This window comes from Pteronotus mesoamericanus, unplaced genomic scaffold (genome assembly GCF_021234165.1).
Source record: "Pteronotus mesoamericanus isolate MK-2021 breed Mesoamerican mustached bat unplaced genomic scaffold, CSHL_Meso_final contig_177, whole genome shotgun sequence".
Taxonomy (NCBI): domain Eukaryota; kingdom Metazoa; phylum Chordata; class Mammalia; order Chiroptera; family Mormoopidae; genus Pteronotus; species Pteronotus mesoamericanus.
This window is the reverse complement of record NW_026555073.1, coordinates 6,721,043-6,738,323: the sequence shown is the minus strand read 5'-3', so window position 1 is coordinate 6,738,323 and position 17,281 is coordinate 6,721,043. Positions and strand designations below refer to the sequence as shown.

The following is a 17,281-nucleotide window of genomic DNA, read 5'->3' as shown; positions in this document are numbered from 1 at the left end:
AGGTTTCTATCTATCAAAAAATGCATAAAAGAAACAATCTTTTATGCAATCTAGTTAGAACTAGAACTCTGAGGAAAGTGTTGCCGGACCCTGCATTTCAAGGAGGCATTTTATTGCAAAACAAACTTATACAGGAATAATCTTACCAGTAATATGAGTTGCGGAAACTATAACTTTGATATTACAGACCAAATAAGCTCCAAAGTATTACTAATAAAAAATTATACATAAACTGTTAAAATACCTTCAACACATACCAAACATTTTTAATTACACTATCTCCACGTTATATAAAAACTCTGCTCCACAAATGGTTTAGATTTGGGTAATTAGGGTACAGGAAAGGGAAGGTTATATACAGACCAATATCCCTGAAGACATAGCTTCAAAAATTCTCAACCAAATATTAGCAAACCAGATACAGCAATACATTAAAAAGATTATACACCATGATCAAGGGGGATTTATTCCAGGAATGCAAGGTTAGTACAATATCCATGAATCAATAAATGTCACCACATAATCAATGCACCACATAAACAAAATGAAGGATAAAAATCACATGATCACATCAATAGATGCAGGAAAAGCATTTTGTAAAATGCTTTTATGATAAAAAAAAAACCTCTTAGCAAAATGGGAATAGAGTCAACATACCTCAATATAATAGAGGGCATATGTATGACAAACCCATAACCAACACCATACTCAAAGAGCAAAAACTAAAAGCACTTTCCCTAAGATCGGGAACAAGACAGGGATGTCTGCTTTCACCACTCTTATTCAGCATGGTACTGGAAGTCCTAGCCACAGTTATTAGAAAAGAAGAAGAGATAAAAGGCATCCCAATAGAAAAGGAGGAAGTAAAACTGTCACTATTGGCAGGTGACATGATACTGTATACAAGGCTGGGCACAAATAACACCCCTTTTTTATTACAAAAATCTTTTATTACAAAATCATAAGCATGTAGTTCTGTAACATAACAAAATCACACTCAAACACACCATGTGACATTTTAGGTGAAATGTTCAAATTAAAACTATAAATTATTACACACATATTATTATCCTACCAAGCACACTCAAGCAGGAGTTACTTCTGCCAGACCCAAAACCCTAAAGATTCCACTAAAAAAATACTAGAACAGATAAATAAATTCAGTAAAGTAACCGGATACAAAATAATCAGAAATTGGTAACATTTTTATACAATAATGATCAGAAAGGGAAACCAAGAAAACCCATTTACAATCGCATCAAAATAATAAGGTACATAGGAATAAATTGTAACCAAGGATGTAAAAGATAAACGCTTGGAAAATCGTAAGACACTGAGGAACGTAACCGAAAAAGATACAGGTAAGTGGAAGCATATACCATGATGATGGACAGGAATATTAACATCATTAAAATGTCCATACTACCCAAAGCAATCTATAGATTCGACACAACTATCAAAATACCAATGGCATATTTTACAGATCTATAACAAATATTGCAAAAATTTATAGGGAACCACAAAAGACCTTGAATAGCCACAGCAATCTTCAGAAAGAAGAACAAAGTTGGAGGGATCACAATACCTGACATCAAACTATACTACAAGGCCACTGTAATCAAAATAGCCCAGTACTAGCATAAGAACAGGCATATAGATCAATGGAACCAAACAGAGAGCCCAGAAATAAGCCAACACCTTTATGGTCAATGAATATTTGACAAGTGAGACAAAAGCATACATGGGATAAAGACAGTCTATTCAATAAATGGTGTTAGCAAAATTGGACAGATATGTGAAAAAAAATGAAACCAGGCCACCTCCTCACACCATATACAAGAATATACTCAAAGTGGGTTATTAAAGACTTAGATGTAAATCTCAATACCATAAAAATCCTAGAAGAAAACAGGCAGTAAAATCTCAAGACATTACTTGTAGCAATATTTTCCCTGATGTATCTCCTCAGGCAAGGGAAACAAAAAATAAATAAATAAATAAACAAATGGGACTGCATCACTCAAACTAAACAAGGTTTTACACAGCAAAGGAAACCATCGACAAAAGGAGTTAATATCCAAAATTTATAATGAACTGAAATGCCACCAGAAAGAAAAGCCAAGCAAATAATCAAATTTTTAAAATGGACAAAGAACCTGAATACCTGAATAGACATTTCTTCAAAAAGGACATGTGGACGGCCAAAAGACATATGAAAATATGTTCAACATTACTAATTGTTAGAGAAATGCAAATTAAAACCACAATGAGTTAGCACCTCACACCTGTCCGAATGACTAGCATCAATAAATCAACAAATAAGTGCGGGTAAGGATGTGGAAAAAGCAAACCCTTGTTCACTGTTGGTAGGAAGGCAGATTAGTGCAGCCACTGTGGAAAACAGTATGGAGTTTCCTTAAAAAATTAAAAATGAAACTGCCTTTTGATTCCACTTCTAGGAATATATCCAAAGAAACACAAAACACTGACTCAAAAGAACATATGCACCCCTATGTTCACTGCAGCATTATTTACAGTAGCCAAGATCTGAAAGTAGCGCCCAAGTGCCCATCAGTAGATGAGTGGATAAGAAACCTGTGATACATCTACACAATGGAATACTACGTGGCCATAAAAAGAAGGAAATCTTATCTTTTGCAACAGCATGAATGGACCTAGAGGATATTACGCCCAGAGAAATATGTCAAGCAGAGAAAGACAAGCACCATATAATCTCACATACATAGAATCTAATGAACAAAAAACAAACAAAACAGAAAGAGATTCACAGAGAACAGACTGACAGCTGGCAGAGGGGAGGTGGTTTGGGGACTGGGTGAAAAGGTGAAGGGATTAAGCAAAGAAAAAAAAAAAACAACTCAGACACAGACAGCAGTATGGTAATTACCAGAGGTAAAGGCGGTGGTGGGGAAGTAGAAGAGGATAAAGTGAGGATAAATGGTGATGGAAGGAGACTCGACTTTGGGTGGTGAACACACAATACAATTTACAAATGATGTATTATAGAATTGCACACTTAAAACTTGTATAATTTTATTAACCAGTGTAACCCTAGTAAATTCAATTAAATAAGAAAATGTGTATAATTTAATAAGAGAAACAGTCAAAATATAAAATTGTATATTCAGCTGAACTCAATTACATAAAAATGTGCATTTAAAAAAATTAAACAAATAAAATGTGTTTGCATGAAAAGTGGAGCAAAGGTCATAAACACACATGTGCACATAAATACACTCTTTCAGTTTCAAACACACTATGCTGTCCCTCATCAACCAGCCTTTGAACACCATGTTGCCTATGCCTAGAATGTGCTGAACCAATCCCACTTCACCAGGCTAATTATTCCTATTTATATTTATATTTCAGATACCATTTCATTCCTAAGAGAGAGAGAGAGAGAGGAAAAAAAAAAAGAGAATGAGAACAATCTGTTGTTCCACTCAGTAATGCAGTCACTGACTGCTTCTTACATGGGCCCTGACCGGGGATCAAACCTGCAACCTTGGTGAACAGTAAGATGCTCTAACCAACTGAGCCCCACCCCCACCCCCACCCCCCGGCCTGGGCCAAACGCTTTTTTTTTGCTTTTTTTTTTATCCTCAACCGAAGGCATGCTTATTGACTTTCAAGCTAAGGGGAGGGAGGGAGGGAGGGAGAAACATCGATGTGAGAGAGAAACATCAGTCGCCTCTTGCATGCGCTTGGATCCAGGACCAAGCCCACACCTAGACGTGTATCCTGAACAAGCATCGAATCTGTGACCTTTCCAGGATGACACTCCAACCATCTGAGCCACCCAGCTATGACCAGACACCATTTTATATCATCTTCATTACAGAGCCCTCTAGCCAAGTCTCCATTACAGAGGATTCCTGTGTGTCCCCACAATACACAGTATCTCCCCTATCATGGCAGTAATTGGGCTCATCTGTCCCCCCCTCCAAGGGTAGAGACCATTTCCATCCATCTTCATCACTACACACCAAGTTCTAACACTGTACGCCAAGTCTGTAACATTATAAGCATTCAATTATTTGTGTAATGAATTATCAGATCATTACATACCTTACAAATAAGTACTTGTAGTGAAGGATGTCTATAAATGGAATCTTTTTGAAAATGATTGACCTGTTGTCCACAAGCTGTGCAGCTCACAATCCCATGAAGCCCATCTTCTAGGAGAAAGGAGTGACTGTTATTAACACATATGCACACACACAGAAAGATATTTATATTAGTCATAATTTTGCATCTTTCGCATTGGAAATTAAATACCTCATAATCCTTGAAAAAATGACATTTGGACACAAGTAAAAAGGTTAATAATTTTATGAACTTAATAAAAACATAACAACCTTGGCAAATACCAGAGCTAAAAATCCTAACTTGTTTCCCTTTACAAATGCAAACTCTATTTCTCACAACAACTTTATATAGCATGAAGAGACTCCATAAAAATTCTAATAGGGATCAAGAGCTCTTTTTCATTTTCCTATTAATTTGCAAATAAGTTCAGTATCAGATCTGAAATTATCCAGAAGCAAGTGACATATATGGAACAGATTCTCTTTCAACCCCATACTTAAATTAGGTATGCTATAAAGTTTTTATTCTCAAAATGAAATTGCCTGCACAGATCCTTTCAATACAGTGTGTATGTGAAAACCTAATAATACTGTATCACCAATTTGTTTCTAAAATTTACTTGAATACTATTCACAATCCCCATTAAGCTGCTGTCTTTCTATGTCTATTCCACTGTCTACTTCATACAGGCACTAACTATTTCCAAATAAAACTTGTAGGCACATCTAATCTTGGCAGCAAAACATCAGAATGGCTGGGGGAGGGGAGGAAGGCACAGCCCCATTTGGCATCGTCTGCAGAAAAACAGGTTGCAGATAACCTCAGCAACAAAGAATAAGAGGAAACCTCTCCTGCCTGTCCCACTCTTACCCCCAGTTCTGATTAGGACAGCGCTTCACAATCTGAGCTGAACATTAGAATCATCTGATGAATCTTTTGAAAAACAGAGATAGTTATCCCCACCCCTAAAGCACTAAATAAAAATCTCATAAACATTTCTTTAAGCTTTTATGGCTGACTCTGATGTGCAACCAAAACCTTGATTCAAGTAAGGCAGATTATGATTCAAATGACGATTATGATTCAAAATGCCTGCTTTCACAAATAAAAGGGAGACAACTAAAAAAAAATACAAATTCTGTTTCTATCCCTAAAGAAAGGGCAAAGCCAAAGCAACATACACATTTTTCACCTTTTAATTTTCTATTTTGTTTTCTCACTTTTAAGGTCCAAAGCACTGTGGACCCAAACATAATCACATATATTTTTATTTGAAGAGGTTAAAAACATTTATCCAAGGTATAAGGGCACCATCATACTTCCCAGAAAATACAGAGAATTTGAAGACTTACTATATGTTACTAATACTGTATTTTAAATCGCATTGTCCTGTATTAGTGTTTGGTCTTAAGTATTCATATATTCTGTATCTGTTTTAACAGAAACAAATATACAATGTGCTTTTTCATTTAGAATGACTGCATTCAGATGAATTAACAAGATAAATAAAAGCTAGAGTCTGCAAGTCCTTTCAGTGTTAGAAAATATTTATTAAGTATCTTCTATGTGCTTTTTGCACTTACATCACTCAAGAATTAAACAAAACTAGGTGATACCTTGAAGACTTTCTCCCACATGTGCACAAGGAATCGTACAGAGGATAGTCACTGCGGCACTGATTAGAAAATTAGAAAAATTTGAAAACAAAAAAACTGAAAATAATTTCACATTTGGGAAATGGATAGTAGTTTACTCGTACAACAGAATTCCACAAAGCAGTGAAAAATAAAATAACTCTATGTACATTTTCCAATATGGATATATTTAAAAAACAATGAATGAAAAATGTTGCAAAAAGATATATATAGGAAACTATTTTGTGTATGTTTAAATGAAAAAGTAAATGTTTTACGAATAAAGGTATGTGTAGAAAAAGTATAAAAACATGCACGGAAATGACACATACACGCATACAAACTTCTTGATCATCATTCCCTGAGGGGTAGTAGGAAAGGGAAACTGATGAGAGTTGGACTGAACCAGTATTTTATTTGGGATGTGAAGCACGTATTGTAAAATACTGAAGTGTTTCTTTGCTTTATGTACTTGTTTCTACTGTTTTAAATTTTTTCTAATTATAAAATGTCTTAATGATTATAATACAGTATGTAAATGAAAGAGGCATTTATATTTGAGAGAAAACAAAATTATCATGCCATATGGAAAAATCAGGTGTAAAATATATTTTCTAACAGTTAAACTGGGAAAAGGATGTCGAAACAGTGGCTCCTAAAATGGTCAACATAGCTATATCTTTGTGTTCAATTTTGTTTCAAATCAATATAATAATATTTTATACATAAAGTTCACCTTCTTCACAGTTTCCTAAACTAGGCTTCAATTTTAGAAGTAGCTTTCCTTGGAAGTCTGAATATTAACTAGCAATTCAGTACCTCAGATCACTAGTTTATTCATACAAATGTATATAAATAAACAGTTAAATTTCCTATGTGATTTCTGACAGCTTAAAGATGTAGCAAATCATTAAGACAAAAATTAACATGAAAGATTTAAGTGACTATATGGGTATAAACATAGGTATTTCCTTAAGCACAATATAAACATTCTTACACAGAACACTCAATAAGATGTTCCAGAAACTTATCAGCTCAGACCAAATACCTGCAGCATAGCAAAGTGGCACTAGGAACGCCCTCCCCCCAACAACTTTGTTCCTTTTTGTACTCTCCTTTCAGCTCTTACCGACATTTCAAACACCGACTGCTCCAGAGCCCTTCCCCAGAAGACCATTTAGATATTAACGCAATACAGTACACTTAATTTCTGTCTTCTCTAGAGGACCCACGATCAGAAACGAAGAAGCTCTTGCTACTGTTGTTACCATCACCTTTTACTTGCTGATTCTCTTGATTTAAGAACACTAGTTAGCTTTGGTGACCTTTGTTGCTGCAACGGTAATTACCCTCCTATGAACTAGATTCTCAATAAATCTTCCTTATGTTTGAAAGGGGGAGAAAACCCCACTGTACACAAAAAACTAAACAACATTTCCTTGATTTTCTTCAACAACTCATACATTATTTAATCTGAAAACTGGTAATACGTATTTTATACATACAGATATATTTCATTGGCTCCATTCAAGGTAATCATATATAGCCCTGGCCAGGTGGCTCAGTTGCTTCAGTTGGTTGGAGCATCATCCCATACACCAAAAGGTTGCAGGTTCGATTCCTGGTCAGGGCACATACATAGGTTGCAGGTTCAATCCCCCATCGGGGCATGTACAGGAGGCAACCTCTCGATGTTTCTCCCTCACATCAATGTTTCTCTCTCTCTCTCTCCCTCTCTCCTTCCCTCCCTCTCTAAAATCAATAAACATATCCTCAGGTGAGGATTTTTTAAAAAAGATAATCATATAGTACTCAAGTTAAAATCTACAGAATATTTCACCAATGTAAGAACTATGCTATGATTTCACAATGAGCATGTTAAATATTAAACAGAAACACTTCCATTACTCTTCTACTGAGAAATTTAGTGTCATGTTCTATCATTTATTGATATTCCTTTTATAGTCATGGATTCTGGCTCTGCTAATATGCCCCCAAAATACATATACGCACTATTTAAAACTAACAAGCGGGATACACACTCCATTGTCATAAATTTCTAAATGAATCCTCCTTATACTAACTTTCTACAGATGATAAGCCCATATAATAGTGTGAATAAGAGAGAGTAGACAGACAAAGGGAGAGACAGCTCAGACAGATGGAGGGAAGGTTACTAGCTCTAGCTCCCTTCTCTTTCCTACTCATCTCTGCATTGCTATCCTTAGGTCACTAGATCTCCAACTTTAATGTACTTAAGAAGAAACTGGGGCATGTCTTAGACATCATACCCAGAAATTTTAATTTGTTTAGAATGGAGTCAAGGGACTTAAAATTTTAAAAAGCACCCCAGGTAACACTAATGCAGATGTCCATCACTCCATGAAACAATGTTTTAGATATGTATAAAGTTACCTGAAGGCCACAGGCAAGATTTTGTCCAAGTCTAAAATTCTTTCAGGGTGAGGGAACACAGAGTATTCTGGCATATAGGCAATACAGAACTAACATGTGCAAGAAGGAAATGCTAAGCTTCTTGAAATAATTTAAAAGCCACTGAAGGCAAAGGTGTTTTGATAAATGGTGTTAACCTTTTCTGCTTCAGAGCTCAGAAAGAAAGTTATTTTTAAGTAGTGCTTTTAATAAACAATGGGCAGAAAAGTGGAGGTATTTTTAGTAAGCACATCAGATTTTCCAATATGGTCATAAACAGCAATTTAAACTCATGTTTTCATTTTCACTTGTATTTACCTCCGCGTTTTTTGAGATTTTCAGTTTTCATTTTACTTCTGCTTCTAAATTCAGGCCCTTTAAAATCATCTTTGTCTTCATTCAGCACTGGCTCTGGTTGTACAATCACTGTACCTAGAATGATTTCATTTAAAAAACCATTACACATATTAAATGTGCAAGTGAAGTACAAGACTTCAGTTCAGATAAAGCCAACATTGCTGGTACATAGTTTTGTTTCTTTCAAGCTTTCAATACTTGTGTAAGGACCTCTCAAGAGAAAATAAAACAGGGAAATAGTAAAAGGGCCAGGTGTCAACAATCGGATTACTTTTTGGAATATAGCTCATAAAAATGGGGGAGGGAGGTATTATGAACTAATTATAACATAAATGTGTGAATAAAGCAGAAAGCCTCAGCCCAGTTCTGAATTTTTACAGTGCCTATCACAACAGCTATGTTGAATATGAACATCCATGCTAAGTTCCATAGTTTATAAAATAAATGACCAGAAGGGAAAATTTTAAAAAGACATCCTGTTCTTCTTATAATCCAAATCATAAACTCAGAAAAAGATTTTCTGAGGTTTCTTCTCTATTTTTCCTCTTTTATATTTTTTCAGTTACAGTTGACTTTCAATATTATATTACTTTCAGGTGTACAACACAGTGGTTAAACATGTATATAACTAACAAAGTGAGAAAAGACTTTTAAGAATTGTTTTATATTGCTTTGGAGGAGAATAATGGGGGACAATATGAGAAGTTAATTCTGCTATTATTGCTGTACCTACTCTGAGGCATTTCCCAACTAGTATGTCAAAGTTTCAGTACCCTGCAAAGTCCTTAGAGTTTTATTACAGAAGGTTGCTTTCAGATACTTAAGCTCAAGTGCTCTAACAATAAACTGTAGAATGACATCAATTGTTAGTCCCTATGGAAATATTTTAGAAAGAATGTACTTTCTTAGTTATAAAACATGTGAATTAAGACAGAGGTTGTTAATTTACATTTTCATTATAATCTCTCAAGAACAAATAAAGCAGGGATATAGAAAAAGGGTCCAGGTCACACATTTGTCTACATTGCTGGGCTTAGTAATCAGGCATTACTGGCAACAATTAAGCAAGTAAAACCTGGCCATTGGGGGCTGTTCCCTTGAACCATAAGCCTATGTTATTCCGGCAGATTCGGGCAAGGAATAGCAGCGATCTAGTTAAATGAATTTCTGAGTGTCTGAGAAAAGGGGGAAAGAGGGAACAAAGGATTGAGATTTTACAAACTGGTGAATTTACATAATCTACACAAAAAAAACTTAATCCACAACAACTATTTCACATATATACTCTCAGAGAAGCCCCAGCATTTGAAAAAAGCTAAAGATTTATAAGTAACAAAAAATAATGGAATTCTTTCCGAGGATTCTCCTCTAAATGAAAGCAAAGCAGCAGAGTGGAAAGAGTTTTGGATTCAGGCAGACATGGGTTCACACCTTCGCTTCTCAAGTTAAAGCTGAAAAATGTCCTTGAGCTCTGAATTTGTTCCTTCATCTCTCCAAGTGGAAACAATAACTACCTTACAACAGTGTTTTAATGAGTAAATGAGTTAATTTTGTAAGAGTCTAGTATCTATACATACTCAATATAGAATTATTAACAATGATTATACTCACTCAAATTGAACCTACGGAATGAGTTTATTTCTGTTTTGATGGGAGAGCATTATGCTTAGTTCAGGTTAGTAACATCCCATACTAACTTTCTTCCACAACATGATTAAAAGAAAGATTTGAATTCCTAGTTCTTAGCTCACCCAGTGGCCATCATGAGGATTCCCCGTGACAACCACTGACAATGTAGCAATCCAAACTGAGTCACTGCCTATAGGACGCAGACTCCCAGCTTAGTTTTTTCTGCTCTTGGCCACCGAAACCATTACGAATATTGTCATAAATGATTTGCAAAACCAAGTAAATGACAGGCCAATCAATTTTCCTTCTCTCTCTCCTCTTTCTCTCATTTACGCCTTTTTCCTCACTTCATTTTTCACCTACTGTAACTTCTAATTTGTTCTAGTCAATCAATGTCTTGTCCTCCTACTCACCAATTTTTTCAATTTCTGTAATCAAAAAGTGTGTCATAAAAACGTTAAGTGTAGATAGAGAACAAAATTTAGTAAACACGGCTGTCAAAATAAATTTGAAAAATCTGCTAAGAGCCTTAAACTATTTAACAACGAAAAAAAATCTAAACTTTTGACTCAGAAACACCTTGAAATGACCAAGACCTTTGTCATTCCCTCATCATGTAATCAATCATTCTGCTCTCAGACTTGGACTATGAAAAGCCCAAGATTTTCATTTGGCTTTTTTAGTTGTCCCAAACTAATTCATGAGGTTTTAAGGTTAGAACTGCAACAGTTGAGAAGTATGTGACAAAGCTTTTAAAGGGACAATTACAAGAAATATACCTAAATCTCTCTTTAATAGTTAACTTCGCTTTGAGTCTTAGGGAATTTAAGAATGCAGTAAGACTAAACTCGACTTTAAATGTTTTCGTTAAGAAGTCTTCAGGATATTTACGTTTTTCTATAAAGCAAGCACATTAAAATTTACTGAACCAAAACTTAATATATTAAACTTTTAAACCTACTTCCACAATCAACTATAATGAAAATTAAAATCCCTTTTCTAGAACCCAATCGAAAGAGAGAATGAATTTTGTTCTTTCAAAGCTAACTGAGTATTCTAAATTTGTAACCTCAGTAAAGCACATTACCATTACCACACTAATACTTTTCCCGACCATCACTATTAAAGTGTCAGGTTGGTCCTTTACACACAGTTAACAGTAATCAAGTCCCAATTTTATAATAATGATATTTAAAAACACATTTCAACTTTAAGTTCATATGAAAAACTAATACACATTACCTTTTGGCAAGCTTTGCATAGTAATATCATTTTCTGAATTGTCATTAGAAGCATCTTCATTTACAGTCTCATCCAAAGGTTTTTCATCATCGGATTCTACATACTTTGTTACAATTGAAGGTTTCCTATGAAAGAATTATGTCCATAGAATTATGGACACTTCCAACAATTCGAACACCCACCAAAGAATATAAATAACATGCTTAGATTGAGCAGTGACTCTTAAGCAGGGATACATGTCAAAATCACCTAGGGAAGCATACATTTGTATTCAAATTACTGAAGATTACAATTCAGCAGGTAGGACGTGGACATGTGTATTCAAAAAAGCTACCAAGGAATCATGAAAGGAACTCCTGGTTAAGAGTCACTACTTTAGAGAATAAGTTAATAATAGGCAAGCTGTGTTTATTAAGAGACATTCCCACTGGTTAGCAACAACAAAACTCCAATAGAATAAATTGCAAACTTCTAATAAAAACTGTACTACACAGTAGATTATGCATTACAGTATGCCTGGAAGTAGTTTCAGTCATTATGTACAATTCACTGACAATTTTACACAGAGAATCACTTTTACCACTCTTCATCTTCTTGTAACCTTCTCACAACTATAATGGTTACCACTCCCCATCATAGACAATTTCACATAACCCTACAAAACCCATACTGCCTCATCAGGCATTCAAATTTTCATTTCACTTTTCCTCCTTTTTCAAAGCACATATATGATATAAAAGAAGTGATCTAGAGATTGCAAGGGTCACTAGTAAGTAATAAATTCTCCCTAGAAAATTCAATTACAATTCAAAGTCAAAATGAATTCATAATTACTGAAGCCAAGTGATAGAAGATTCATTATACTACACTGTCCATTTTAATATGTATGTTTTAATAAAATAGTTTACTTAGAACAAGAGTGCTTGAAGTAAGTTTGGAAAAAAGTTTTTATTCTTAGAAAAAAGTAAAACAACCTGAAAAAGAAAATAACTTTTTTCCCTTCAACATCAACCAACCTCTTTGATCGTGATGATCCTGACGATTTGGATTTTTCTGAAGAGCTAGTTCCCTATATGTGAGAAATAAACACAGAGGTGAGGAAAACTTCCAAAGAAACATCCCAACAATAAACTAGTTCCCTATGCCAAGACCTCTGGTACAGTGATACAATGAGACATTACATATATGCGTAAATTATTTTTCTAAAAGGCACTTCCAAAACTAATTCTCATTTATTCTCAGGTTTCCTAGATTTAAGGTAATTTTCTGAGTTTTCATTAAATTGTTACTGTTCAATTTTGGGGGGTGGGAGAGGATATATTTCTATATCATGATCTTGGCCCAAGTCAACAAAGACAAAGGTGTACAAGCAATCAGATCCCAACAGAAGTAGAGTTTTAAGGATCTAAAATCTTGTCATGTTCTCTATCCTAATTATAGCACAGATTACCGTCTACAGTCTGCTTTGAGATACTAAATTCACCCTCATTTTGCCAGTATACTAAGTATTTTTTATTGGATTAAACATTTCACATTAGATGGAAAGAATCTCAAAACCATAGTGTAGGCCTGGGTATCACGTGAAGTAATATCCAGTTTTGAAAAATCTCAGAGCCATGGAGTCTTGCTCATAACAACCACCTTGAGCACCACTGTACCAATCTAGTAACGTTCAAATATCTATCTGTTAGTAAGCCTCCAATTGTCTGACTGCTGGTATACTGCTGAAGGAAACCACAATTATAACAAAATCACTAAATACCTTCTAAAAGTGGACAAAAACCCAGAATGAAATATCATAATACTTAGGTACAACAGTGAATGTAAACACATGCATGTATTAAACAGAAGCAATCTGATAGGAGGGGAATGAAGGGGAAAAATAGAGACAACTGTAATAGAATAAACATGATTTATGAAAAAAAATAGAAGCAGTCTGATGACATGTACTCTAGTTATTACTGGCAATTCTTTTAAATGTTTCAAATTATTCTTACCTCTTCCTTGCTGTTTTCCATCATATCAGAGTTATTTCCAGAACCACTGGTTTTATCTTAAAAGAAAACAAATAAAAGCATTATTTATCTCTTCAATGCATTATATCAAACAGAACACCAATACTTATAACTCTACAAACCCATTTTTCAATCTATGAAGCATGATAGTATTCATAATACATTACTCACATTTAAATTTTCCTAGAAGAATTTTCTGACTAAAATCACTCTCTTCTGACACACTAAAACAGCATTAAATTTAAAAAAGAGTTGTTTGGTATCAGAAGATTTCCTACTATAACTGTCTATGGTTTATTCTCTTGAAAGAAATTTTAAGCTTCATCCTCTACTAAAAATAAAACCATACTATTAATAAATTGTATTTCCCTTCAACAAAAGATACTGGAAAAATAACAACGAACTAAACCTAATGAAAGCACTGAGAGCTTTTATAACGTCACCTGCTCAGGGCACTGCGTCCTGCTCTTCCCCTTCCTGCCCTGAGTCACTAACTGCACAGCTCTGGCCACCTGGCCCCTCCCCCCCCCGCCCCCACACACGCCCCCCCACCCCCTCACCCCCCACCCCCGCGCTAGCCATCGGTATTTGTAGTTCTTAAAACATGGCAGACATTGACAACAAAGAACAAGCTGACCTTGATCAAGATTTGGGTGATGTCAAAGAAGTAGAAACTGATGAAGAAACAAAAATCAAAGCACATCAGCTGACCGTTCAGATGATGAAAAGTTCTGATTCCTGCAGTCCTCCAAGAAACACTAGATGGTCTGGTACAAACAACAGGATACGCTGAAAGCTTGCCTAAGGTAGTTAAAAGGCAAGTAAATGCTCTCAAAAACCTTTCAGTTAAATGTACACAGAGAGAAGCCAAGTTCTATGAGGAAGTTCATAATCTTAAAAGAAAGTATACTGTTCTCTACCAGTCTTTATTTGATAAGCAATTCGAGATCATTAATACAATTTATGAACCTATGAAAGAAGAATGTGAATGGAAACCAGATGAGGAAGATGAAATTTCAGAGAGGCTGAAAGAAAAGGCCAAGATTGAAAATGAGAAAAAAATTAAGAAAAAACAAGACCACAAGGGAATTCTTGAATATTGGTTGACTGTTTTTAAGAATGCTGACTTGCCCAGTAATGTGGTTCAGGAACATGATGAACTTATTCTGAAGCACTTGAAAGATTTGTTAAAGTGAAGTTCTCAGATGCCAGCCAGCCTATGAGTTTTGTTTTAGAATTTCACTTTGAACTCAATGAATATTTCACAAATGAAGTGTTGACAAACACATAAGATGAGGTCAGAACCAGATGATTCTGATTCCTTTTCTTTTAATGGACCAGAAATTATGGGTTGTATAGAGTGCCAGATAGACTGGAAAAAAGGGAAGAATGTCACTTTGAAAACCACTAAAAAGCAGCAGAAACACAAGAGATGTGGGACAGTTCACACTGTAACCAAAACTGTTTCAATGATTATTGTTTGCCCCTCCTGAAGTTCCTGAGAGGGGAGGTCTGGGTGGTGATGCTGAAGCTATCCTTGCTGCAGACTTTGAAACTGGTCACTTTTTATATGAGCGTATAATCCTGAGATCAGCGTCGCGCTTTACTGGAGAAGCTACTGAAGATGACGATGATGGTTATGATGAAGAAGGTGAAGAAAAAGATGGGGAAAATGATCCAGACTATGGCTCAAAGAAGGATCAAACCGCAGCAGAGTGCGAGCGGCAGTGAAGCGGGGTGTACGACGCCTTTGAGGATAACCTGCACTGGTCTACCTCCTGCTTCCCTGGAAAGGAAGAATTTTCATCATTGGACAAGTTCATTTCAAGTTCTTTTTGTTGTTGTTTACTTGTTTGCTTATTTTGCAGCCTAAAATAAAAATCTCAAATATAAAAAAAGAAAGCACAGAGAAGGACATAAATATTAGAGGGAAAATTAATAAAACAGGAAATAGAAAAACAACAGAGAAATATCAATGAAACCAAAAGCTATAGTCATCCCTTGGTATCTGTGGGGGATTGGTTTCAAACCATCCCTGTGGATAACCCAAATCCTCGGGGGCTCAAGTCCCTTATAGAAAATGACACAGTATTTGCATATAACATATACCATATTTTTGCCGTGTATAATGTGGCCCCATGTGTAACGTGCACCCATATTTTTGTGCGCGTTAAACAGGATTATTATGCTCATTATTGTACCCATGGTGTGTAATCATTATACCAATGTATAATGTGCATCCTTATTTCTCCCTCAAAAATCTGGGGGGGGAGTGCGCATTATACATCACAGAATACGGTACATACATCCTCCCATATACTTTAAGTCATCTCTAAATTACTTATAGTACCTCGTACAATGTAAATGCTACATAAATAGTTGTTACACCATATTGTTGAGGAAATGATGGCAGGGTAAAAATCTGTACATATTCAGTACGGACGAAACCATCACAGGCCTAACTACATAGTACACATCACCAACCACATGACATCCTTTTCCCAAAATTTTTCCATCCATGTTTGGTTTGAATCCATAGAAGTAGAACCCACATATACGCACAGCCAACTGTAGTTCCGTGAAAGGTGAACAAAATTGACAAAGTTTAGACTAGATTAGCCAAGAAAAAGAGACAAGACCTAAATTGCTAGAATCAGAAATTAGAAAGAGGGTGTCACTAGCTACATTTAAAAAAAAACATAAAAAAAATAACGAACAATTGTACACGAAAATATGAGATAACCTAAATAAAACAGACAAATTCTTAAACACACACAAGTTTAAAATGGACAAATTCATAAATACACACAAATTAGTGAAACTGACTCAAGAACGACAATGTGCCCTTGTCAGTGTGGCTCAATTGGTTGGTTCATCGCCCTGTATACCAAAAGGTTAGGGATTTGATTCCTGGTCAGGGCACATACTTATGTTGTGGGTTCAATCCCTAGTTGGGACACATAAGGGAGGCAACTTCTCAATGTTTGTTTCTCTCTCCCTATCTCCCTCCACCTTCCTCTCTCTCTAAAAAATCAATAAACATTTTTTAAAGAGAACAATGTGAATAGACCTGTAACTGAAGAGACTGAATTAGAAATTAAAAAAAAAAAAAACAACCCACAAAGAAAAGCAAAGATCCAGATGGCTTAACCACTGAATTATACCAAAACACCTTTAAAAAACAGAATTACTACCAATTCTTCACAAATTCTTCCAATAAAAAAGGAGGGAACAGTTCCCAATTTTATGAGACCAGTATCATACCAAAAGCACAAAAAGAAACCTACAGACCAATATCACTTATAAATTTGCAGACCAATATCACTTATAAATTTGCAGACCAATGTCACTTATGAGTATAGATGCAAAAGTTCAAAAAACAGTAGCAATCTTCAAGAGAATAAAAAACAAATCTTTCTCCCACAGACTGGGAGAAAATACTTGCAAAAGACGTTATCTGATAAAAGACTTATCTAAAAGATACAAAGAAGTCTTAATACTCAACAATAAAATAAACAACATGATTTAAAATAGGCAAAAGATCTGAAGACATCTTACCAAAGAAGATATGCAAATGGCAAATAAGCATATAAAAAGATGCGCCACATTATATGTCACTAGGGAACTGGAAATTAAAACAAGATACCTCTACGCACCTAATAGAATGTGCAAAAACTAGAGTGCTGTCAACACCAAATGCTAGGGAGGGTGTGGGGCAACAGGAACTCTCATTCACTGCCAGTGGGAGTGCAAAATGGTTCTGTCACTTTGGAAGCCAGTTTGGCAGTTTCTTACATTTTAACCATACTCTTACTAAATGATCCAGCAATCACAATCACACTCCTTGATATTTACCCAATG

General features: G+C 35.3%; 1 protein-coding gene and 1 pseudogene across 3 annotated transcripts in view; one reads left to right on the top strand and one right to left on the bottom strand.

Moving 5' to 3' along the window:
- Positions 1–17,281, bottom strand: part of ATRX (ATRX chromatin remodeler) — a 193,496-nt gene that overhangs the window by 130,080 nt on the left and 46,135 nt on the right. The window contains exons 3-7 of one of the 3 annotated variants that reach the window (XM_054566663.1): positions 13,403–13,458; positions 12,422–12,474; positions 11,406–11,530; positions 8,496–8,609; positions 4,090–4,199 (exon numbers count right to left, since the gene is read on the bottom strand). In XM_054566663.1, coding sequence (XP_054422638.1) covers positions 4,090–4,199; positions 8,496–8,609; positions 11,406–11,530; positions 12,422–12,474; positions 13,403–13,458 — 458 coding nt within the window. The remainder of the gene's footprint in view (positions 1–4,089; positions 4,200–8,495; positions 8,610–11,405; positions 11,531–12,421; positions 12,475–13,402; positions 13,459–17,281) is intronic. The other 2 variants (XM_054566664.1, XM_054566665.1) reach the window with 2 other exon arrangements.
- LOC129065405 (nucleosome assembly protein 1-like 1) lies at positions 14,025–15,151 on the top strand (annotated as a pseudogene).